The 26,193-nt window shown below is 40.9% G+C and overlaps 1 protein-coding gene across 2 annotated transcripts in view; it reads right to left on the bottom strand.

The window, feature by feature from the left end:
- Znf280c (zinc finger protein 280C) overlaps positions 1-16,754 on the bottom strand; it is a 57,795-nt gene extending 41,041 nt beyond the window's left edge. For both annotated transcript variants that reach the window (XM_041642215.1, XM_041642216.1), the window contains exons 1-3: positions 16,684-16,754; positions 13,779-13,844; positions 6,550-6,710 (exon numbers count right to left, since the gene is read on the bottom strand). In XM_041642215.1, coding sequence (XP_041498149.1) covers positions 6,550-6,691 — 142 coding nt within the window. In that variant the 5' untranslated portion in view covers positions 6,692-6,710; positions 13,779-13,844; positions 16,684-16,754. The remainder of the gene's footprint in view (positions 1-6,549; positions 6,711-13,778; positions 13,845-16,683) is intronic.
- Positions 16,755-26,193: the final 9,439 nt, after the last annotated feature.

Raw genomic sequence — 26,193 nt, 5'->3', positions numbered from 1 at the left:
GATTAGTTTCAGAGGTTAAATACACTATAAGTCAATTTGGGTCTGACAGGATACTCTAGACCATTTCAGACTGCTATCTCTTGTCCCCATATGAAGTTAATTTTACGGTTACTGAGGAATCATATTTAAATTCAAAATTTTATCTTTTTATTTTATTTTTTGGTTTTGTGAGACAGGGTTTCTCTGTGTAACAGCCCTAGCTGTCCTGGAACTAGCTCTGTAGATCAGGCTGGTCTAGAACTCACCAGAGATGCACCTGCCTCTGCCTCTGGAGTGTGGGATTAAAGGTGTGTGCCATCACCACCCAGCTTAAATACAGAATTTTAAAATCTGATTAAAATTTCTTATCACAAGAAAATGATATCTAAGTTATGGTTCCTACTGCTGTTGAAAAAACACCACGACCAAAGGCAACTTAGAAAAGGAAGGATTTATTTCATCTTACAATTTGTACTTTATCATTGAGGGAAGTCAGGGTAGGAACTCAAACAGGGCAGGAACCTGGAGGCAATAACTGACACAGAGGCTTTGGAGAAATGCTGTTTTCTGGCTTCCTCCTCAAGGTTTGCTCAGCCTGCTGTTTTCTTATACCACCCAAGGGTGACACCATCACCTATGGGATGGGCCCACCCACATAAATATCAGTTAAGACCATAGGCCAATTTGGTGTGGGTATTTTCTCAATTGTGGTTCCTTCTTCACTACCCTACCCGACCAACAGACAGGACATCCAGACAAAAACTACACATAGAAATGCTTGAGTTAACTGACTTTATAAGCCAAATGGACCTAACTGATATTTACAAAACATTTTACCAACACACAAAAGAATGTTAATTGTTCTCTGCACCCCATGGAACTTTCTCCAAAATCTGACATAATGAAAGCGGTTCTAAGGACAATTTCATAGCACTAAGTTCCTACATTTAAAAAAAATAAAAGGAAGCAAGGAAGTCAGGACCGCGAGGGGTGCACCCACCCACTGAGACAGTGGGGCTGATCTAAAGTGAGCTCACCAAGGCCAGCTGGACTGGGACTGAAAAAGCATGGGATAAAACCGGACTCTCTGAACATGGTGGACAATGAGGGCTGATGAGAAGCCAAGGACAATGGCTCTGGGTTTTGATCCTATTGCATGTACTGGCTTTGTGGGAGCCTAGCCTGTTTGGATGCTCACCTTCCTAGACCTGGGTGGATGTGGGGAGGACCTTGGACTTCCCACAGGGCAGGGAACCCTAACTGCTCTTTGGACTGGAGAGGGAGGGGGAGGGAAATGGGAGGCGGGGAGGAGGTGGAAATTTTTCAATAAAAAAAATAGAAACTTGAAAAAAATGGAGAGTTTGTACTAGTCACTTACCACTACACTAGAAAGCTCTGTAACAAAAAGAAAAAATTACACTCAAAAGGAATAGATGGCAAGAAATAATCAAATGAGGGCTGGAATCAATAAAACAGAACAAAAAATACACAGAATCAATTAAATAGATCTTAGAGAAAAATCAGTAAGATTGGCAAACCTCTATTCAAAGTAACTAAAATGTGGACAGAATATCTCAATTAACCAAATTAGAAATAAAAAGGGGGTTATAACAACAGGCATCGAAGTAATCCAAAGAATCATAAGGATATACTTTAAAAAATCCTACATTCCTCAATATTGGAAAATCTAAAAGAAATGGATAATTTTCTTAATAGATACCACTTACAAAAGTTAAACCAAAGTCAAATAAATAATCTAAACAGACCTATAACCCCTAGTAAAATAGAAGCAGTAATTAAGTCTCCCAACTTCCTGTATCTCCCAAAAAAGCCAAGGGCCCAGATAGTTTTAGTGCAGAATTCTACAAGACTTTCAAAAAAAGTTAACACCAATACTCCTCAAATTGGTCCATGAAATAGAAACAGAAGAAACTATTCTTTTTAGGCCAGTTACCCTGATACCCACCAAAAACATAAAAACCCAACAAAGGAAATTACAGACCAATTTCCCTTATAAACATAAATGCAAAAATTCTCAGTAAAATACTTGCAAACCAAATCCAAGAACACATCAAAAAGATCATCCACCATGATCAAGTATGCTTCATCCCAGAGATGCAGGGATGGTTCAACACATGCAAATCGATAAACATAATCCACCAAATAAACAAACTGAAAGACAAAAACCACATGATCATCTTATTAGATGCTGAAAAAGCCTTTGGCAAATTCCAACACACTTCATGATAAAAGTACTGTAGAGATTATGGATAGAAGAAACATACCTAAATATAATAAAGGCAATTTACAGCAAGTCCATAGCCAACATCAACTTAAACAGAGAGAAATATAAAGCGATTCCACTAAAATCAGGAACAAGACAAGGCTGTCCACTCTCTTCATACTTATTCAATCAACATGGTACTTAAAGTCTTAGCTAGAATAAGATAACTAAAAGAGATCAAGGGGATATAAATCAGAAAGAAAAAAGTCAAAGCATCTTTATTTGCAAATGATAAAATAGCATACATAAGTGACCATAAAATTCCACTGGTAAACTCCTATAGTTGATACACCTTCACCAAAGTAGCTGGATACAAGATTAACTCAAAAAATCAGTAGCCCTCCAATATATAAATAACAAATGGTCTGAGAAAGAAATCAGGGAAACAATACCTTTCATAATAACCTCAAATATAAAATATCTTGGAGTAACTCTAGCCAAACAAATCAAAGACTTGTATGGTAAAAATGTTAAGGCACTGAAGAAAGAAACTGAAGAAGGCAAGATCTCCATACTCATGGATCAGCAGGATTAACACAGGAAAAAATGGCCAGCTACCAAAAGCAAGGTACAGATTCAATGAAATTCCCCTCAAAATTCGAACATGATTCTTCACAGATCTTAAGAGGATAATTCTTAGCTTCATATGGAAACACTAAAAGTTCAGGATAGCTAAAACAATCCTGTACAATAAAAGAACTTCTGGCAGTATCATTATCCTAATTTCAAGTTGTACTACAGAGGTATAGTCATAAAAACTGCACGGTATTGGCACTAAAACAGACATGTTGATCAATGGAATTAAAGACCCAATATAAATCCACACAACTATGGACATCTGATTTTTTATAAAGAAGCCAGAAATACACACTGGAAAAAAAGAAAGCAACTTCAACAAACAGTGCTGGTCAAACTGGATGCCTGTATATAAAAGAATCCAAATTTATCTATACTCATTACCCTGCACAAAACTCAACTCCAGGTGGATCAAAAACATCAAAATAAATACACACTGAACCTTATAGAAGAGAAAACGGAGAATAGAAAACTTCCTGAAGAGAATACTGTTAAGCACGGGCACTAAGATCAACAAATAGTTAAATGGGACCTCATAAACCTGAGAAGCTACAATCCATAGACCCACAGAGGTTAGGTATAATCATAAGTGACTGGAGGGTGGGGGCACAGACTAATAAGGAATGAAAAATAAATTATGGATGCATAGGAGGACTAGAATGGGAGGATCAAGCAGGGATGGGCAGGGAAGTGGGAGATGAGGGAGGAAATATGGGGAAAGAGAGCTAAAATCAAGGGCCATTTGAGGAGTTATAGGGAAGCCTAATACGGTAGAAGCTTCCTAAAATATATATGTATAATGAAGAGGATCTAAATAAAATCATCAAATAATGGGTGAGACAGAGTCCCAACTGGGTATCTCTTGTCACTAAATGGAAGTTTCCAGTACTGGAGCTGGGTTAAATCTAAATGAGTTGTCGGCCTAAGGGGTCCCATGGGAACCCCCAAACAACCCAGATTGTTGCCAAGACAACAGGATGCTCTTCACAAACTGACAGCAAGGACCCACTGCTGAAGACAACATCTACACAACTAGAGTTGATGAACTGGTGCCTACATAGAGCCTTCATCCCTACATTCCAATGTCTTTGGTACAGGAACATACTCTACATGCTCTCAAAAGAGAAACATAAACACCAATCTAGCCACAAACCCTCTATTTACAATGGGGTACTGCCTGCAAGATATGCTAGGGTAGTGGTGGCACAGAGCTCGTGGGAGTAACCAAATAATTCCTGATTTGATTCAAGATGGAACCCATGTCTGATACTGCTTGGGTGACAAAGAACCTGAAAGTAGATAGCCCAGGGACCTATGGTAAAAGCAAACACTACTGTTCTAAAACGAACAAAACAAACATACAAGAAAGTACAGGAATAAAATGACTCTTAATGATATTCTGCTATACTCATAGATCAGTGCCTTGTTCAGCCATCATTAGAGAAGCTTCCTCCTGCAACAGGTGGAAACAAATAAAGAGACTCACAGCCAGACATCACGCAGAGAATGAGAGACCTTGGGAACACTCAACCCTAAACAGGATGTCTCCATCAAATTGCTCCCCTCAGGACTCAGGGAACCCTTGGGAAGAGGAGGCAGAAAGAGCCAGAGGGGACGGGATTGAGGACACCAAGGGAACAAGGCCCTCTCAATCAATAAAATGATGCACAGGACCTGCACATGTCTACACCAGATGGAGTCCTAGAGCTTTAAGGAGAAGTGGACACATGTTCCCACCCCAATCCAGCAGCATTCTCCATTTGATAACCACTTGCAAATAAAAATCTAGTTTTCTCCAAAGGAGTCTCACTGGGGAAACTAACTACTCTTAAGGCTAGGCTGCAATCCCTGAAAATGATCTCAACACATATTTGGAGGTTCCGTATTTCATAATGCTGTGTCAGGGCTCTAGCTTTTAAAAAATTTATCTTATTTTTTTTCATTTTATTTTATATGTATGTATATATTTTTCCTTCTCTCTTTTTAATCCTACAGGTCCTTTGCATTCATATTATAGCTTCCAGTTTAGTGTTTTTTGTGGGATGCTGAAGTATGTGAATGAGTGGGTCTCTACATCTATATCTGTTTCTTGTGCCTTTTGGGGGATCTTTCTTCTGTTTGTTTATGTTGTCCTATTAGGATGTGTTAGGGTTTTTTAAAATCTTACTTTATTATTATCCTTTAGAAGCTTATTTGTTTTCTAATGAAAGACAGAAAGGGGTGGGTCTGGATGGAAGGGGAGGTGGGAAAGATCTGGGAGGAGTAGAGGAAGGGGAAAACATAATAAAGCTAAATATTATGTAAGAAAAATATCCATTTTCAATAAAAGGAGCCTCCCACACAAACAAACTAGAGCAGCTGGTGAGATGGCTCAGTATTAAAGGTGCTTGATGACCTAAGTTTGATGCCCAGGACCCATATAGTAGGGAAAAGAGAAACCCATTTCTCCAGGTTGTCCCATTACCCATGGGTGTATTCTCTCTCTCTCTCTCTCTCTCTCTCTCTCTCTCTCACACACACACACACACACACACACACACACACACACACACACACACTCATGCACTAAAATACATGTGACAAAAATATTTTAAAAGTAGGCTCTCTATCATATAAGGCCTATAATGCATTCAGGTAATCTTAATCCTTAGTTACTTTAATTATTCCCTCTTTTCTTACACACGCTATTTTAAGTTCTCCCCTTCATTACTGTATCTAACCACTGTAGTGTTATTTTGTTTGTTTTAACAAATAAAGCTAGCCTGAAGATCACAGTGCAGAGCTAAGCCACTAGTTAGCTGTTGAGGCCAGGCAGTGGTGGCACACACCTTTAATCCCAGGATTTAGGAGACAGAGACAGAGGCAGACTGATCTGTTAGTTCAAGGCCACCCCAGGCTACAGGAAACTGATTCAGTCTAAAAGAGAAACAGAGCTCACACAAAGGTTATCCTAGCACTTGGGATTCCATGCCTTTAATCCCAGCACTAGCAATGTAGAGATAAGGGTGATATGGCTGGGCAGAGAGAGGACTGTAAGGCTGGAGGAGACAGGAGCTCATTGCAGTCTGAGGATGTATTGGTAAGAGGTAGGAACTCTAGTGGGTGGCTGCTCTGTTTCTCTGATCTTTCAGCTTCTACACCCTGATAGCTAACTCTAAGGTTTTATTATTAAGAACAATTAGAATTTGTGCTACAAACTACATTGTCACCACAAACATCTTAAGTGCTCACTGACCGTTACTGTGCTTTCCTTTGTAAAAAAACTTTGTGTGTTTGTGTACATGCATGGTCATACCGTGTGGGTATATATGCATGTGGGAGGCCCAAGGCATCAAGATGCTGGCAGTCTTCCTCAATCCTTCTTCACTCTATTTACTGAGGCAAAAAACTAAACCTAGATTGGCCAAAAAGGCTACAAACTAGCCAGTCACTTTCTTCCAGGGATCTCCCCTTCTCTGCTTTCTAAGATTTGGGATTACAAAAAGGCAGCCATTTTACATGGCTTCTGGTTATCCAAATCCCAGTACTCATGCTTGTGGCTCACATGACAAGTACAGTAACTGCTAAGGCATTTCCCTAGCCCTATCTTGCTTTTCATCTAAGCTCTGTACAGAATAAATACATCAAGCACTAAAAATAAAAGTCACAGGTTTTTCCCACTCAAAAAACCAACAACTATCATAAGAATCTTCACTGAAATAAATGCTTACTTGAAATAGCTGGTTTGGAACTTGATATCTCTCCAACAAAGATCAACTCATCATCATCATCGTCTTTATTTTGAATTTCGTCTACTTTCTGCTGCCATGGTTCCAACTCTTCTTCTTCACATTCCATAACAAGTTCTGCCATTTTTTAATTATCTAATTTCCTAAAGGAGAGAAACCCATATTTTCAAAAGGAAAAAAAACTTTTTGTAACAGGAAGTATGATAATTAAAGATAAGTTTTATTAATCTTAAAGGAAATTACTGAATAACTACACATAGCAAGAATAAACTGAGAAAGCAATTTATATATCTAAACTAAGCACTCAGTGTAGTGGTATACCCCTGCAACCCTACCTACCATTCATTCAGGAGGTTGAAGTAACAGAATAGTTATTCTGAGGCCTGTCTACTCTACACAATGAAGCCCTGTCTCAAAAACAAAGCTAGTAAAAAATGGCTAAGTAGCTAGAAGATTGGGGACAGCAGTTGAGTTACAGTGGCCAAAATTTTCTTTTTGTAATTTTTGCTTTAAATATATAGATGTTTTGTTTGCATGTATGTCTGTGTACCACATGTATGTGATACCCCCAGAAGCAAGAAGAGGGCATGAGATCATCTGGAACTGGAGTTCTTTGGCAGCCATGTGGGTTCTGGTAATCAAACTGGGGTCCTCTGGAATAACAACCAGTGCTCTTAACTGCTAAGCTATCTCTCTAGTCCCAGGTGGCCAAAAAATTAAATCCAATCAAGCTAAGTTTATATTACATGACTAGGATATTATACATACCAAAAAGAATATTATATAATTATTACCTGAGACAAAAGCCTACCACTTGTGTTTATAAACCAAGCATAGGAGGCAATTAGATTGGAAGAAGGAAAAAAAACTGCATCAGATTCAGAAATATTAGGGTAAAGAAGAAAAACGAGATACTAGGATGAAAACAGGGAAAAAAGAGAAGCTTATTTTATTCCAGGATAGAGTAAACATTTTTTTCTATCTCAAGAAATTAAACAAAGGACGTACTACAAATATTACACAGCTCATAGCAAACATTTTAGTGCCTTATTCCTTTGGGGATGTTGTTGTTTTGTTTCTGTGACAGGGATTTTCCATGTAGTTTGGGCTGACCTGTCCTGGAACTCATTATGTAGCCTCAGGCTGGCCCCAAACTCATAAATGTCCTGCCTCAGCCTGAGTCTTAGGATTTCAAGTGTGTGCTGTCATGCCAACTCAGTACTTCATTCTTAACATATGGATATAAGCTAGGCATGGTGGTGTATACCTTTAGTCCCAGCACTCAGGAGGCAGAGGCAGGCGGATCTCTGTGAGTGCAAGGCAAACCTGGTCTACACAGTGTATTTCAGGGTAGCCAAGGACCTGTCTCAAAACAAAAACAACCATAAAACAAAGAAATAGCTGGAGAGATGACTCAGCAGTTAAGAATACTCGCTGAGGATCAGGGTTCATATCCCACCAGTGATACTAGGGCTCACAACTACTTATAGCTCCAGTTTAAGGGGATTTGACCCCCTCTTTTGATCTCTGAGAGCACAAGGCAAATATATGGTGCCCATACATAAATGTAAGCAAAACTCATAAAATAAATACATCTTTAAAATAATCTAAGAATAAAAAAATAACAAAAATGGTTATGAATAATTAATGAACACCAAAATTTTGAGGAAAGTCTCTAATGTGAAAGACCAAAGCAATTAAACAGATTAAAAGATATAAACAAAAACAGATAATACAGAGGACAGGAGAAAATGATCTTTTTTTAAAGATTCAGTCAGTCAGTCAGTCAGTCAGTCAGTCAGTCAGTCAGTATCCTGCCTGTAGGCCAGAAGAGGGCACCAGATCTCATTATAGGTGGTTGTGAGTTACCATGTGGTTGTTGGGAATTGAATTCAAGACCTCTGGAAGAGCAGTCAGTGCTCTTAACCGCTGAGCCATCTCTCCAGCCCGAGAAAATCATCTTTTAGAGACATCTGACAAAATTTAACAAACAGGGGCTAGAAAGGTAGCTCAGCGAGTAAAGGTGCCTACTGCCCCAGCCCAATGACCTGAGTTGGTCTTGAACTCAGAGATCTACCTTCCTCTGCCTCTTGAGCAGTGGAATTAAAGGCACGTGCACCCAGCCTCTAAATTTTTTTAAACTGGGGGTTATTTACAAGCTCATGAGCAACTTATGGAGGGTGACTTCACTACTGAAGAAAAAGTCTCTTCACCTAGCAAGTGGTTTCTTGAGGCCCATCCCCCCATGCAAAAGCTTTCAGTCTGTTTGGAGATAGGCATGAAGCATTCTTCCAGAAACAACTGCCTGGAAGTCTTGAAGAGGGTTGGGGCCCCTAAACCTGTCCCCTACTAATTATTTACAAATTTTGGCTAGATCTATGACCTCTGGAGCTCATTCCCCTAGTAATTATTGTCTAGAAAACCTTGGGAAGGGCAAGACCTCATCAGGCCAAACTCGACTGTGAAACTTTTAACAGTCCATAATTCCTTGAGGAGGGGCAGGGCCTCATGAGTCCTCCTCTTAACAACTGTTAACCCCACCTCCCATCAACATTTTTGGTTTTATACTTAATTGTGAGGGCCACATCCAGTCAAGTCTCTCCTTCCACCATGTAGGTCCCAGGGATTGAACTCAGATCATCAAGCTTGGTCCTACTGAGCCATCTCACAGTCTCACATCACATCAATATTTAATTGCCTATAAATCCTTGGGGAAGGATGTGGCCTCATAAGCCCCCTCCTTTACTGTTAACTGTCTATAATTCTCAGGGAAGGATGTGGGATCATAAGCCCCTTTCCCATTCCATGAAGAAAAATTAATGGACCCAATCTTATGTAGGTCTCCTTCAGGAAATCATAGCTGCTGATAGTTGAAGAAGGTAATGGCTACATCATTCCCAGAGAACACATTATTCCATAACAATTGGCTAATTGTAAGTGAAGTTATAGGATAGCCTGGAATACATGAGATCTTGTATAAAAAAAATTAAAAAGAGAGTATGCAAGATGGCTTAGTGGCTGCCAGGTGGTAGCAGTGGCACAGGCCTTTAATCCCAGCACACAGGAGGCAGAGGCAGGTGGATATCTGTGAGTTCGAGGTCAGCCTGGTCTACAGAGCTAGTTCCAGGATTGCTAGGGCTGTTACAATGAGAAATCCTGTCTCATACCCCGCCCCCCCCCAAAGGTTTAGTAGATGAAGATGCCTCTACCACTAAGTCTGACCACCTGAATTTGAGTACCAGTACACATAGCAGGAGAGAAATGACTCTCACAAACTGTTCTCTCACTTCCTCATGTCACATGTCTGAGCGGGCATGTGTACAAGCACACACCCACATTAATTTTTTTTTAAAGGATGGGGCAATAGCTCAAGCAGTAAAGTTCTTGCTCTTCAAGCATGGGACCTGAGTCTAATATTGCTAGAATCCATATAAGAATGCTGGGCATAAAAGTAAGCACTTGCAATTCCAGAAGTGAGGAGGCAGAGAAAGACAACTGCTTGCAGGACTGTCATAGTCAGTAACCTCCAGGCCAATGAGGAAATCATGTCTCAAGGAAGGGGACAGCATTCTTGAGGATGGCACCTGAGGTTGTCCTGTGGCGCACACACACACACACACACAAACCTGCACACACAAATACACAATGAATAATAAAAAATTAATGTAAACTAGGCATGGCTTCTCACAGCTGTAACCCCATCCCCAAATGGGGACTATCAAATGTACACATCATCTAATACTTTCCCAAATTGGCTTATTCCTGAATGAATGTAAATTTAGCAAATAAACTCATGAATATTTTAAGTAATTACTACCTGAAAAATAGTATTTTAGAATTAGAAATAAAAATTAAAAGGTATGCCACATAAAAACATAATTATCTAGTCATGTTTCAATAAATATTAATTTCAATGTAAGTGATATCTTTATTTTGGTTTTTCGAGTATAAGTGATATCTTTAACTAGGACTTATTCTTTATACTTTAGAAATGAATGCTATTATTACTATAATAAGGTACATATAAATACTTTGCTTATGGACCTTTTTATCATTTCTAACTGAAAAGTAAAAGAAAATTACCTAAAGTACTTCATAGATTAATTCATTACCAAATTTCCATTACCCTCTATACTCTAGAGGAAAATAAAGAATAAAATGTAGTCCCATTCTTCAGAAGTTTACAATCTAATTTGTTTACAGTATTTAGACTTTTATCTTTGTGGTGTTGGCAATCAAATTTAAGATTTGACATGTGGCCTTTAATCCCAGCACTCAGGAGGCAGAGGCAGGCGGATCTCTGGGAGTTCGAGGCCAGCCTGGTCTACAAGAGCTAGTTCTGGGACAGGCACCAAAGCTACAGAGAAACCCTGTCTTGAAAAACTAAAAAAAAAAAAAAAAAAAAAAAAGATTTTACATGTGCTAAGCAAGTGCTTTTCTATAAGCAACATCTTGCAGCCTTATTTGGACCTTTAAAAAAAAAACCAGGTGTTGGCCGTGAAGTGGTGGCACATACTGTTAATACCAACACTCAGGAGGCAGAGGCAGGTGGATCTCTGTGAGTTTGAGGCCAGCCTAGTCTACAAGAACTAGTTCCAGGACAGGCTCCAAACCTACAGAAAAACCCAGTCTCAAACAAACCCCCAGGTGTTACATTAAAATCAAAAATTTGAATTGCTTCATTAAAAAGAATTTTAAGTTATATCCTGAATTCTCATACACATACCATATACTCTACAAATTCTCTTTAAAAATAAAAATTTTTAAAAGCATCTTAGTTATAGCTAGATGTGGTCACATTCAAATGTAATCCCAGAATTTGAGAGGGAAAAGAGGGAGAATCATGAGTTTGCGGCTGGGATAAGATACATAGGAAGTCAATACTATCCTGAGCTACATAGTGAAAGCCTGGCTTGAAAAATCAAAAGCTAGGTATGCACTTCAGTGGCAGAGTATTTGCTTAGCATGCACTAGAGCCTGAGCTTGATTCTTAGAACCGAGAGGAGAAAACAGATTGGTCTCAGCTGCTAAAATGCATCAGTTGAACTGCCACAGAGCCTGATTACCTAAGTTCAATCGCTGGAACCCACATAATGGAAAGAGAAAACTATACAAGTTGTCCTTCGAGAACGCATGCTCACACTGAGCACATGTGCATACACCTACCCACACACACACACTAAAATAAATAAAAATAAGTTAAAAGCATTTAAAATAAAGGCAGTAAAAATAATTAAATTCATTTGTTTATATTTTCATTCACTCTCTTCTTTCCCTTCATACTGCCCCTCTTTCTCTTTCTGAGACAGGACCTTCTTATGTAACCCTGGTTGGATTGAACTTGTAATATACACCAGATCAGCCTTGAACTTCCAGTGATCCTCCTGCTTTTGCATCCCAACTGCCAGGATCACAGGTATGTATTACCATGCCTGGATGCTTTTCATTTTTCTAAGTACAAAAAAAGAATACCATGCCTAGATTTTTATCAAATAGCTGTTCCTGCAACTCTTTTACCTTTATGGAAAGTATGTGTGAATTAACTTAAAGAATATATAAAAAAATTAAAGTGGATCATTGGACCCAAACGGTACTTAGTGTTGACAATTTTCCCATTAAAGATAATACAAAGACCTTTTAATAAAAAACTAATTTGTAGAGAATGAATGTTTAAAAAGTATAGATGTATATTTTTACTCAACTCACTGAGTAAATCAAGTCTTCCTATACTATTCTTACAACAATCTCACTAAAAATCAATTATTTTTCAAATTGTGTGTGTTTGCATATGCCACAGCATGTATGGAGGTCAGAAGACAACCTGAAGGAGCTGGTTCTCTCCTACGTTGTGGGGTCTGGGATTGAACTCAAGCTGTCAGAATTGGTGGCAGCTGGTAAACCATCTTGCTGGCTTGAGAAATAAGATTTAATGTCCTCTCTGAAGCATAAAGAACATCTAGCTATAATTAGTACATACAAATTGATCACTAGTACTCCCCCCAAATTCTGTGTGGTTCTAAATATTCTCCTAGAAAAATAAGCGGAAGGAAAGGAAGGCATAGAATGCTATACCCCTTTCCCTTTTCTTAATAAAAAAGCAATGCTAAGTGGTAAAATGCTGGGCTAAAAAGGCCAGTCTAATTGGAAAATTTAACAGTCGGAGGGAAGGAGTTGAACAGGAAAGAAAAAGTTGAGGTATGGAACTCTTCATCATCAGAACTTTTTCAATACTATTCTTCAATTTTTCAGCATACTTGGATGTAATATTATTCAAATGCTAAAATACAAAACTATAAAGTCTCGGGGTTAAGAGCACTGACTGTTACTGTTCTTCCAGAAGACCTGGGTTCAATTCCTAGCACCCACATGGCAGTTCAAAACTGTTTGTAATTCCAGTTCCAGGGGACCTGATACCCATGGCAAAACACCAATGCATCTAAAAAAATAAAACATTAAATAATGTATAGAGGGGCTGGGAATGATTGCTCACACCTTTAATCCCAGGACATAGAAGGCAGAGGCAAATGGATCTCTGTGACTTTGAGCCAGCCTGATCTACAGAGTAAGTTCCAGGACAGCCAGGGCTGTTACACAGAGAAATCCTGTCTTGAAAAACAAAACAAAACAAAAAAAAAACAAAAAAGAAAGAAAAAATGTAGAGAGGAAAAATTGAATAATACTTCTTAAAAATTTTAGGTGACCCAGGCTGGCACGATGGCACAGAGGTTAAGAGCACTAGCTGCTCTTCCAGAGATCCTGATCAATTCCCAGCAACCTCATGGTGGCTCACAACCATCTATAACATGATCTTCTTTTTGCCTACAAGCAGAACAATGTATACATAAAACCCTCTTTCCCTATCTTTCTCAGGCACTTTGAGATGCCCATAAAAAGTGAGGCATTATTCAATGAATTGAACCTTAGGTGAAAGTCAGAAGACACTTGTTCAAGAACTGATTCTAAGGGGATAGGCACGTTGGCTCTTACCTGTAATCACTGTATTGGGGAGGTTGAGCCAATAGAATCAAGAGTTTATGGATAGCCTCGGTTACATATCAAGTTCAAGGGCAGCCTGGGCTACGTGGAACCCTCTCAAAAACCAACCAAACAAACAAAAAAAACAGAATAAAACGGGGTTTCAGTGAGATGGGCTCAGCAGGTAAGGGAGCTTACAACCAAAACAAAATCAGAGATTCATTGTGGGTACCTACCTCAGTAGGAGAGAACTTCGTATTACCAAGCAGTCATCTGATCTCCAAACTGCAGGGTGCGCACACCTACATACATACATACACCAAAAAAGAGAAATATAAACAAATAAACGCAATTTAAAAGAAAAAAAAACACAACTGTTTCTATTTAAGAACTGAGGCTATTTCTTCATCTTTGCAACAGTTCTTTAACACATCACTGCCCAGTAAAGGAGCGACAGCATTAAAACATTCAAATGCTATGACAATTGCTTTTGCAGACATTAAAGCAAATCACACAGATCTAACTAAATTTCATAAATAAACCAGCACCTTCATAGACTTTTTCTTTTTTAAACATAAGGTGGCTTGAATTTATATTGTAACTCTCAAAGCAAGACACCTCACAAACCCGTCGGAGAACTGTGAAGTTTAAAAGTAAAAATGTTTGAGTTGCTGAGGAATCCCATCTGGACAGGAACGGTTCCTGCTTCTACACTGAAGAGATATACCCAGTGTTTCGGTTTCTCAGGAAATTCGGGATCAACCTACCCCTGGACCCAGCAATACCACTCTTGGGAATATACCCAAGAGATGCCCTATCATATAACAAAAGCATTTGTTCAACTATGTTCATAGCAGTATTATTTGTAATAGCCAGAACCTGGAAACAACCTAGATGCCCTTCAGTGGAAGAATGGATGAAGAAAGTATGGAATATATACACATTAGAGTACTACGCTGCGGTAAAAAACAATGACTTCTCGAATTTTGCATGCAAATGGATGGAAATAGAAAACACTATCCTGAGTGAGGTATCCCAGACCCAAAAAGATGAACATGGGATGTACTCACTCATAATTGGTTTCTAGCCATAAATAAGGGTCACAGAGTCTACAATTGGTGAACCTAAAGAAGCCAAGTAAGAAGGTGAACCCAAGGAAAAACATAGTTATCCTCTTGGCTAAGGGAAGAAGACAAAATTGCCGGGGAGAAAATTGGGATCTTGGGGGTGGGGTGGGATGGGGGTAAGGGGAGATGGGGAGAGAAAAGTTAGAAGGGAAGGAGGGGGGGGGGCTTGGGGAAACAGGAGGATTGGGATAAAGGAAGGTTGGACAGGGGAGCACGGAAGCACAATTCTTAGTTAAGGGAGCCACTTTAGGGTTGGCAAGAGACCTGACCCTAGAGGGGCTCCCAGGTGCCCAAGCCGAGGTCCCCAGTTAGTTCCTTGGGCAGCTGAGGATAGGGAACCTGAAATGACCCTATCCTATAGCAATACTGACGAATATCTTGCATATCATCATAGAACCTTCATCTGGTGATGGATGGAGATAGAGACAGAGACCCACACTGGAGCACTGGACTGAGCACCCAAGGTCCCAATGAGGAGCAGGAGGGAGAACATGAGCAAAGAAGTCGGGACCACGAGGGGTGCACCCACCCACTGAGACAGTGGAGCTGATCTATTAGGAGCTCACCAAGGCCAGCTGGACTGTGACTGAAAAAGCATGGGACAAAACTGGACTCTCTGAACATGGCGAACAATGAGGGCTGATGAGACGCAAAGGACAATGGCAGGGGGGTTTGATCCTGCTTAATGTGCTGGCTTTGCGGGAGCATAGCCAGTGTGGATGTTCACCTTCCTAGATATGGACGGAGGGGGGAGGACCTAGGACTTACCACAGGGCAGAAAACTCTGACTGCTCTTTGGACTGGAGAGGGAGGGGAAAAGGAGTGGGGGGAGGGGGAGAAAGGTGGGTGGAGGGGGAGAAAGGTGGGGGGAGGGGGAGAAAGGTGGGGGGAGGGGGAGGGAAATGGGAGGTTGGGAGGAGGTGGAAACTTGTTTTTTTTCTCCTTTTCTCAATAAAAAAAAGAAGAAAAATTAAGTTAAAATAAAAAATAAATAAAAATGTTTTTAGGTATCGAATACGGGTGCCACTAACAGGCACTAAAACTCATAATCCTACCCCAACCAACAAAAGCAAAAAACTCCAGCTCACAGATTTAAAATAAAAATGAGCAAATCCTCCAAACAAAAGAGAGGTCCTTGGATAAAATCTCCCGCATTTGGAAGAAACTGGTTCCCTTGTCACTGAGACTTCTTCCTGAGAACAATTCAAACTTGAGGTGCATTGAGGGGACTCCCATGTTGGCGGTAGGTTTTTCTCCTCCGAATTGAGATGCTCGCCCCATCCACCGCTAAAAAAAAACCCACACAGATCACTGACAGGAAAATCACGCCTAAGACCACGTCTTTCCCCTCGGGGCTTTTATCCTCCAGAGTCTAGACAATAACAAAATAGAGCAAGATTTCTGTGGCCGAGGAGGGCAGTCCCTTTGGGAAGAATAAGGTGATCGGCACGGAAAAACTCCTGGCCACCCAGGGAAAGGGGTTGGGCAGAAGCAAAGGGCCTCTGGAAAGTTCGGATGGGTCCACCAGTCTTTCCCAAGGCGGCCGGGACCAGCGGCTGGGAGGATCTCCTCGTTCTCCAATGTACAAAAGAGACATCCGATGTACAACCCCCCCCCCCAAAAAAAACCAAACAAACAAAAATCCAGACGGAGGGGCTCTCGAGAAAGCAAAGCGGGAAAGGCATGGAGTCCGTGTCCCGTCTTCCCCACCCCCCTAGCCCCCCCCGCCTCCGTAGACCGCGACCCACGCGGCCCGGCCCGCGAGGGCCCCCCGGGACAGTTGAGGCCTCGCCTCGGAGGCGGCCGCTCAGGGTCACCTCGGCCAGTGCCAGCCCCGCGTCACCCAGGCGACCTTTACGAAAGCACCCCTCTCCCCGGGACCGAAACAAGATGGTGGGCCACGCGCCATCGCGCCACGGGGTCCCTACTCTCCACAGCCACGGGAACCCCAGCCCCGGAGTGCGCCGCTGCCGCTGTCCTCGCCTTTGAGGCAGGGAGGTGCGGGGAGGCTTACCCACGACGCTGCAGGACCTCCGGAGCTCAGAGAAGGAGGAGGAGCGGGAGCAGCAGGAGGAAGAGGCAGAGGAGGCGGAGCAGGAGGAGGAAGAGACGGAGGAGGGGGGCCGAGGGGGACAGGAGGCAGGGAGGAAGAGCGGAAAGGGAGGAGCGCGAAAACACAGGGTGACCTCCACTCACAGGGCTGCTGCGGTGGTGTTACCGCCCCAAGGAGTTCCAGCGCCAAATGAGCTGCGCTGACGAGAGGAGCGAATTAGAACAGCACGCACTGCCTGATGGGTAACGTGTCCATCCGGGCACCTTGCAGACGGCCGCCGGGCCAATGGTGGGTGCTAGCGTGTGAGCCGCCAGGAGCAGCCTCGAAGGCTCCGTTGCTAGACTGGATGCCCGCCTTGGGAAAGCGGAAAGGGGCCGCGGGAACACTGACCCCTCCCCCCAAACTACGGCTCTATATTGTAGCTAAGCACACACAAACAGGAATTCCGAGATCTCCCTGCGAATAAACATTAAAGGCACCCGTTTTTAAAAACACTGGACTTGACATAGCTTTCGCGTTTTAAGAGAAAAGAGAAATTGAATCGACTTTTTAAGTCATTGACTGATGGCACCCACCACTTTGTTTTAAACACAATTTTGTTTTCCTTTGTCACTCCTGCCTTATAAAGTCCTATAGTTATAAAAAGTTCTTTTTAATTTTTCTTTCTTTCTTTCTTTCTTTCTTTATTTATTTATGTATGTATTTATTTATTTATTTATTTTTTGGAGCTAGGGTTTCTCTCTTTAGCTCTGGCTGTCGTGGAACCCCCTCTGTAGGCCAGGCTGGCTTTGAATTCAGTGATTCACCTTCTTCTGCCTCCCGAGTGCCACTACCCCTGGCTTCTTCAAATTTTGCAAGAAAAACACTTGCCAAAATACGGTTTACATAATCATTATCTAAATCATGTCTTTTATTTATTTATTTACTATTTTTATTTTTATTTATTTATTTTTTGGTTTTTTTCGAGACAGGGTTTCTCTGTAACTTTGGAGCCTGTCCTGGTACTAGCTCTTGTAGACCAGGCTGGCCTCGAACTCACAGAGATCCGCCTGCCTCTGCCTGGAATTAAAGGCATGTGCCACCACTGCCCCGTGTCTTTTAAATTTTAAACACTATTTCATATCATTTCTACCTTTTCCTTTGGTGTGGGCAGAAAAGTTTCAAGGTAAAATCTGCAACCCAAGTGATTCTGCTTTTGGCACCTTCAGCAAGTTAAATAAGGATTCCAGGCCTGAGAGATGGCTCAATATGGTAAGGGCCATCACTGGGACCCACATGGTAGGGGAGAACAGACTTCCTCAAGTGTTCTCTGATCTCCACATGCAGCCCGGGCCATGAACACAAAACACACACACACACACACACACACACACACACACACACACGCTATATACTGGGTTTCCTGGGTAGAATGTTTAAGTTTTGGGGGAGCCGGGCGGTGGTGGCACACACCTTTAGTCCCAGCACTCGGGAGGCAGAGGTAGGCAGATTTCTGTGAGTCGAGGCCAGCCTGGTTTATAGAGGTAGTTCCAAGACAGGCTCCAAATCTATAGCGAAACCTTGTCTCAAAACAAACAAAAAACAACAAAAAATAAATAAATTTGGGGGGAGAAAAAAAACAACCTGGCTGCTGCTTGTCTCTAAAAAACTTTAAAAAAATAGATCTCAAACACTGAGTTTAGGAAGAGGCAGTTTGCATGTTGCATCAATCAGAAGCATGGTGTCAAGAAATTTAAAAGACAAATTTTAGTGCTACAAATGTTTTTACCAAGTCCATTTGTGTGTAGGTAGGGTTCCTTAATTTATTCTTACAGTTTAGCCTATAGAAACATTGCCAAGCAAACAAATAGCAAATTCGGTGTGACGTGAAAAGAATGGCTTTCAATCTATAATTTTTAGTGGCAACAGAATAGTTTTTAGATTCAAATCTGCTTATGTGGATGAGCATGCAACAAGCTATTTCCAATGAAGCTTAACAGCGAAGTCTTTCAGTTTACCTCTTGACTAACAAGGAAATGTCCAGGAACCCTCAGAGCAATTACGTTACAAGAATATCTTGAGGGAGTAATGACTACCAGGAGATCCGTGTAGATTTTTTCCTTCCCTCAGGCTTCATTTCATATCTGCTGCCACTTTTAATTCAGTATTTGCAAATCTCCCTGGAGACTTGGCCTGTACAATAAACTAGGGGCCACCATTCAACTGCTGGCATTATTCTACAGAGGAAAACCAGGGTGTATTCCTGTATGCTAGTGGAACATACTTGAGTCTCAGTTTGATCAAACCATAAGAAAAATATTTTGATACAGTTTGAAAAATATCTTAACATTGGTTATCATGCTATTATAATTACAAAAACAGTAGTGTAATCATGATATTCTGTTTAGAGGTCTTTGGGAGCCTTTCATATCTTGAACCGTAACACATGATTTGTAAGTATTTTCTTCTGTTAGCTGTTTCTATTATCGCTTCCTTGAGAGTACCTTCTGAAGCACCACCATCTTTGACTTTGATGAAACATAATTCACTCACCATTTTTACTATTATTTTCATATCATAAATAAGAAGCTACTGCCTAATCCAAACTCATGAAGATTAAAACCTATGGTTGCATACTTAATAATTTAGACCTCTAGAATTCTGACAAATTTACTCTTTCTTCAGTTTTTGTACAAGTTTATATTAAAAATCAGGCATATTCTTCTCATATGCTCCTAAGCATCCTTTTTTTCACTTTTCCCTTCTTGTAAGTCTCTCTTGTTCCCATTAACACTTTTACCTCTATATTCACACCATATATACATACATTATTTTAATTATTAATTAATTAACTAATTTATCAGAGTGAGTCTCAATGAAGCAAGTTGACCTTAAACTCACTATGTAACTGAGGCTGGCCTTGAATTTAGGATCACTTTCAGGAATATGACCATTTTAACAATATCATTTTTGCTGATCCATGTTGATCATTTATCAACTTTTATTTGTTCTTCAGTTGTTTGTTTGACACAGGGTCTCCCTACATAATTCCTGGCTGGCCTGGAATTGGCTCTGTACACCAGTCTGTCCTGTCCTCAGATTCCCAGAAAATGGCCCTTCTCTGCCTCTCCAATGCTGGATTAAAGGCGTGTGCTACTACACCCAGCATATTCTTTCACTTTTATCTTCAGTACTTTATGGCTTTCATTATGGAAGTCTCTCTCCCACTTGATTAAGTTTATCACTATGTACTTTATTGTTTTGAAGATTGTTCTAAGATTTACTCTTCTATCTTTTTCTCTCAGTGAATTGATTATTGGTGTATAGTAAAAACTATTGGTTTTTGAGTGCACACTTTATATTCTGTTATTTTGCTAAATTTATCAGTTCTAAAAGTCTTTTGTTTCATCTTTGTTTCGCTTCTGATTTTAGAGAACAGCTTTCAGTATGTCCCCATTCAATAGAATGCTGACCTTTGGGTTGTTGGACAGCCTTCATTATGTTCAATTTATTCAAAGATTGTCTTTTCTTTTTCCTTTCCCCCCCTCAAGACAGTGTTTCTCTGTGTAACAACTCTGGCTGTTCTAGAACTTGCTTTGTAGACCAGGCTGATCTCAAACTCACAGAGATCCTCCTACCTCTGCCTCCTGAGTGCTGGGATTAAAGGTGTGCGTTACCACCACTTGGCAATTCATGGTTTTCACAACATAATCATGCCACAGAGGGCTTGACAATTGTAATAGTGATTACTTACTCTTTTTCAAAGAGTTATTTTTATTTTTAATTGTGTGCATGTGTCTGGGTGTTCATAGAATCTAGAAGAGATGATCAGGCCGGGCAGTGATGTCACACACATTTAGTCCCAGCACTCAGGTGGCATAGACAGGTGAATCTCTGTGAGTTTGAGCCTAGCCTGGTCTAAAAAGTGAGTTCCAGGACAGCCAGAGCGGTTACACAGAGAAACCTGTCTCAAACAACAACACCAACAACAACAAATTTAAAAAGAGAGAGAGAGAAGAGAGCATTAGATTCCCCAAGGGTACTCAAGTTAGAGGCTGCTGTGAGCTAACTGACATGGATTATAGGAACAGAACTTGGGTCCTCTGCAAGATCAGTGTGGGCTCATTTTGTTTTTGTTTTTGTTTTAGTTTTTCAAGAGGGGGTTTCTCTGTGTAACAGTCCTGGCTCTCCTGGAAACTGCTTTGTAGACTAGGCTGGTCTCAAACTCACTGAGATCTGCCTGCCTCTGCCTCTCAAGTGCTGGGAATAAAGCCATGCACCACCGCCTCCCAATCAGTGTGAGCTCAGACTATTTCCAACTTCTATTTTCTGTGGGACGAATGGTCGGTATCCTGTCACTGTATTTTAAATAAACACTGATTTGGTCAATGGCCAGGCAGGAAGTATAGGCAGAGCAACCAGGCAGGAAGTAGAGATACGGCAAGGAGAACAGGAGACTACTGGGAAGAGGACTCAGTCTGTACCCATCACCCAGACACAGAGAAAGCAAATGTGACTGCCTCGCCAAAAAAGGCATCAAGTCATGTGAGTAACACAGACAAGAATAATGGGCTAATATAAGTTATAAGAGATAATAAAAAGCCTGAGCTAATAGGCCAATCCATTTATAATTAATGTAGACATCTGTGTATTTATTTGGGACTGAACTGCTGTGGTATTGGGAGGGACAGAAACGTCTGTCAACACCTAATTTGTTCTTTATTGCTAGCTGAGTGGAATGCTTTAGATCCTGGACATCTTTCTCCCACTTGGTCTAGTGTATTGGTGATGCGTTCCACTGAGGGTTTTTTGTGTGTTTTATTTTTCAAGACATGGTTTCTCTGTCCATTGTGGTTTTTTTAATGAGCTTTTTATCTCTGAGATTTTATTTTTAAGAATCTCTTCTCTTTATTGAATTTCTCATCCAAGTTGTTCAATTTCTTGTTCGAATCTTTAATCAAGTTGTTTCCTTCATCTCTCTGCTCATTTGCATCTTCTTTGACACAATGATAGTCCTTCATCCACTGCACAAGGTAGACTGGGACACCCTTGTTCCACTAAGTGGTTTGTGACTTTGCTACTCTCTCTAAGTCTACTGAAGTCTTCCACTCTTAAACACCATTAGTTTCTGTCTATTAGACTTCAAATGCACACTCTGTAACCAAGAGGGCCTGATATCTAACCTGCAAAATCAAGGGGGCTACACAGCATACCTTCCTGTCCAAGGCCCCATGATTTTCCAATTCCAGTCAAAAAGGCCTTCAAAAGTAACTCTCTCTTATGAAGGATTAAATATTTCACTTTTTGTTGAAGGAGAGCTCCTACTATCTACTTTTACTTAAATATGTTTCACCTCCAATACATCATCTGAGAGGCATTTCATTATGCTCCTTATGTTCAAGGGCCCTCAAATTCCTGCCCTCTGATCCATATGTCTGAAAAAGTCTTGCCATCACAAAGGGGATTCAGAGCCTCTCACTCTGCCTATCATAGATTCCAACACTCCCCTTCTATTCATAATTATTTGGGTTTCCCCCTTCATATGGGGGAAAAAGAAAACTTTCTCTTAAAGACCTAGGTGACCTGAATTATATCCTCTTTTGCCCAAGGGGGACTAAGGGCTACAATCTCTTCTAGACACATAGATCTTTTTCTATTGACTATGTATGTCTTCTGTATTCCAAAATGTCTAGGAATGCTTCTAGATTTCTCCCTGCTGGGTATAATCTAAGACAATACTCCTTTGAGCAAAGGAGCCTTAGGCTCATCTTACCTCACCAAATGCTTCTTAGACTGAGGCTAACCATCAAACCACTTGGAAAATGTACAATGATTACTGCCAGGCCTTCCACTTAGCCCCAAAATGGTATGGATATTCTAAATACTGAAAAAGACTTGGAAGCTGATCAAGCAGTATTGGACCTTCCTCTGTTCCACAAGGTATTTACTTTTTATTCAATGTGATATTGCATTTCCTATTTCATTGAACACTGCCATAAACTTTATACCTCAGACAAATATGTGTAGACTTTTACCTTTTCACAAAATGTCTCTGAAATACAGGGTGCATCAACATTTCTCCTTAATCCCATGGAGTCTGCCACATTACTTCTTTGATGAAGGGCATAATAACTTTTCCATTTCTGTGATGGAGGTGGGTCTTGTATCATATCTGTTGCTTTCATTGGTTAACTAATAAAGGAAACTGCTTGGCCCTCTGATAGGGTAGAATTTAGATAGGCGGAGTAAGCAGAACAGAATGTTGGGAGAAAGAAACTGAGACAGGGCAATCGCCATGATTCTCCCACCGGACACAGACGCAGGTTAAGATCTTCCCTGGTAAGCCACCTCGTGGGCTACACAGATTATTAGAAATGGGTTAGATCAATATGTAAGAGCTAGCCAATAAGAGGCTGGAACTAATGGGCCAGGCAGTGTTTAAAAGAATAAAGTCTCCATGTAATTATTTCGGATAAAGCTAGTCGTGCGGGCGGCCGGGTGCCAGGAACGCAGCCCGCCGCTCCTTCTACATTTCTGTTCAAAGGTCCAGGATGTTGTCAGTCTTACAAGTGAGACTGAGACATCCACATTAATAAAGAATGCTTCTGCCCTGCCTTGTGTGATCAAAGAAAGTGCACAGTTGATTTCATACCTACAACTTACAATTTGCGAGGCCTAGAAAGTACTGTCCTGACTAAAGAGATCTCAGTGCACTCTGAACTGAGGTACTTGATCACAAGAACAGCAAGATAAGGGTAACTGAGACTACTTCCTTCATTCTAGTTTATTAGACAGAGAATTCCTGTCATACATGAAGAGGAATGTGTGGATGAACCTTTACTAGACAAGGACACTGAGCCAGAGACTACTGTCATGCAGTCTCTTAGAAGATTTCTATGACTGCTGACATGCCTGACATGAACATTCAGAAGATGTGTAGTCTAGATTGTGATTTCAAGTTTGGTGCTGATGAAGAAGTGAGTGCCTGGGACTTCCTCTCTTTCTCAGGGTACCATTTGACCTTCAGATTCTGCCCAATAGAGCTACAGACATACAACCAAGAGAGGTTCAAAGTATTTCATCCACTTCTAGGGAGCTCCTCTCTCCTCCTTTTAAGTTAGAGCGTCTTGGACCTTTCACCTGCTCCAAAAGTGACAGCAGGAATTCTTCTTCTGCCCACTGGGAACCTGGATATGCCCCACCTATCCCAAGAATTCTGAGAGTTGGTGTGGGACAATTCTATATCCTGTCAATTATATTTTAAATAAACACTGATTGGCAGGTAGTCATGCAGGAAGTATAGGCAGGAAAACCAGACAGAAAGTAGAGGTGGAGCAATGAGAATAGGAGTATTCTGGGAAGAAGGAAGCTCCCTCCCAGTCCTGCCCCGACCACCAAAGAAGCAGGATGTGACCTATACTGCTGTAAAAGGTACTGAGCCATGTACGGCTAACATAGATAAGACTAACGGGTTAATATATGTTATAAGAGCTAATGCGAAGCCTGAGTTTATGGGCCAATCAATTTATCATTAATGTAGACTTCTGTGTGATTATTTGGGACCTAACAACTGTGGGAACTGGGCCGGACAGAAACCCCTACAAGCAGGCCTTTATGTTATAGAGAGTATTCTCTTTCTCTTGCTGAAGTGACTTTTCCATTATCTCCTCTCCCAAGTATTCACCAGCTCTTTTTTTTTTCTGACCAAAATGTTCTCAGACTTGTCTGTTTTAATAGAGAGGTAGAGTCAACCAGCATGCAAAGGGTTCTCAGATCTTCTGAATATGACCCTGTGTGAGTGACTTACTCGGTCTGTAATTGAGTTTTAGATCATTCCATTGGGTCTAAAGGAGTTCCAGTCTACTGACTCTGATTTACCAGTGGGCCTCAGATCATCTCACACAGCCATGGTTTTCTTCAAATATGCCCTTCTGCCCAATGAGTGCCTCATATTGTCGTCTTCTGATTCAGGGGCCTCCAACATGCAAACATGAGCTTAAAGAGTATTTTTTTAATTCTTCACTGATGACTTCTTCAGAATACCCAGGCTTAAAGTATGAGGACCAAAGTATAGAAAGTAATGTCTAGAACTGATTCCACTACCTCAAGGCAGAAACCAATATAATGTGGCCCTCATCATTTAAAACCTAGATCTGAGCAGATGAGCATTTGCTTGAGAAGGAGAACGTGCTTGGGACTCTCATGCAGACTATTGGATGACCACTCAGACTGCTGCCTCACATACCACACATTCTCTACAGTGGACATACGTTCAACCTCGGATGAAGAGCTAGAAGCTGATAAGGCAGTTCCTAGAATGTGTTCCACTGCATGAGTTGGGCTGAGACCTTGATCTCATGTCCAGCAGTGGGTATGCTGATTTCAAGCTTTACCCAACCCAACATGTTAGTCTATATTTACAATAGCCCCCAGATTTCCACACTCCTCACAAGACGCCCTCAAACATTTCCCAACTGACCTGGGGGTCCTTGTATTTTCTCCATCACTCTTGTCCCCCTTCCCCCAACATCTCACTTCTGCCAATTGGCCCCTATTAGTATATTTCTGACTTATGTTGGGGGGCGTTCAAGGTCTGAATATAAGGTTTTCCATAGTGCTCCCATTCACCAAAGGTGTCTCCGCATACTCTTTCCCTTTAATTGAGTATTCAAACTCCACATCTGGCCAAGAGAATTTCAGATCTTCCTTGTCTCCTATGTAAAGTGTCTATACTAACATTCTTATCCAAAGGCCTCTAGTTTTTCCTTCTCTCCAAGCAGGTGTCTGACATTTCCACTCTGCTCAAAGACTCATCTCATGTACATGAGTTGGACAAGAAGTCTTGGGCACACTTCTGCTAATCAACATAATATTTCTCCCTTCAGGCTGGAGGTCTTAGAGCTCAAGTGTAGCAAGGAGAGTCTGGAAAACAGCCATCAGTCTTCAGGGCATCCATCACAACTTCAGAAATGGAGTGGTTCCATCTTTAGTGCCCTGAACTGAATGGCTAAACAGTAACCTGGAGGCTGAAAAAGAAGCCCACACTAGCTACGTTCTTGGAACAATGTTCAGATAACTGCATATTCTCCTGAAGATGCCACAGATGATATGGATACTTTGTTGTTGTTGTTTTTATTGTTGTTCACTTATTGGTGTTATTGTTTTCTTTTAAGTTTATATTGATATTTTCTTGGTATGTTTATCATCTACTGGCATTAAAATCCAGCAACCAATTGCTTAAATGTCTCACATGTTCAAGTTTGTTTGGAAATCACAATGTATGCATATCTTCTAACTTTTTGTTTCAAAGACATACCATTATGTAATTCTACTTTACAAATGTAATCATTTTAACCAATATTGCCAAGAATATAAACTTTATGTGCAAAATTATTTCCTCTGTGGTGTTCATTTTTCCACCAGATGCTAGGTTAATTTTATGCAATTTGGAAGCTTTCTTTCTTACTGATGTGTCTTAAAAAGATGTACCTT

The sequence above is a fragment of the Microtus oregoni genome, unplaced genomic scaffold (genome assembly GCF_018167655.1).
Source record: "Microtus oregoni isolate MIOR12 unplaced genomic scaffold, Mior012 000073F_001, whole genome shotgun sequence".
NCBI classification, from domain to species: domain Eukaryota; kingdom Metazoa; phylum Chordata; class Mammalia; order Rodentia; family Cricetidae; genus Microtus; species Microtus oregoni.
The sequence above is the reverse complement of the archived record's forward strand: the minus strand, read 5'-3'. Positions and strand labels throughout refer to the sequence as shown.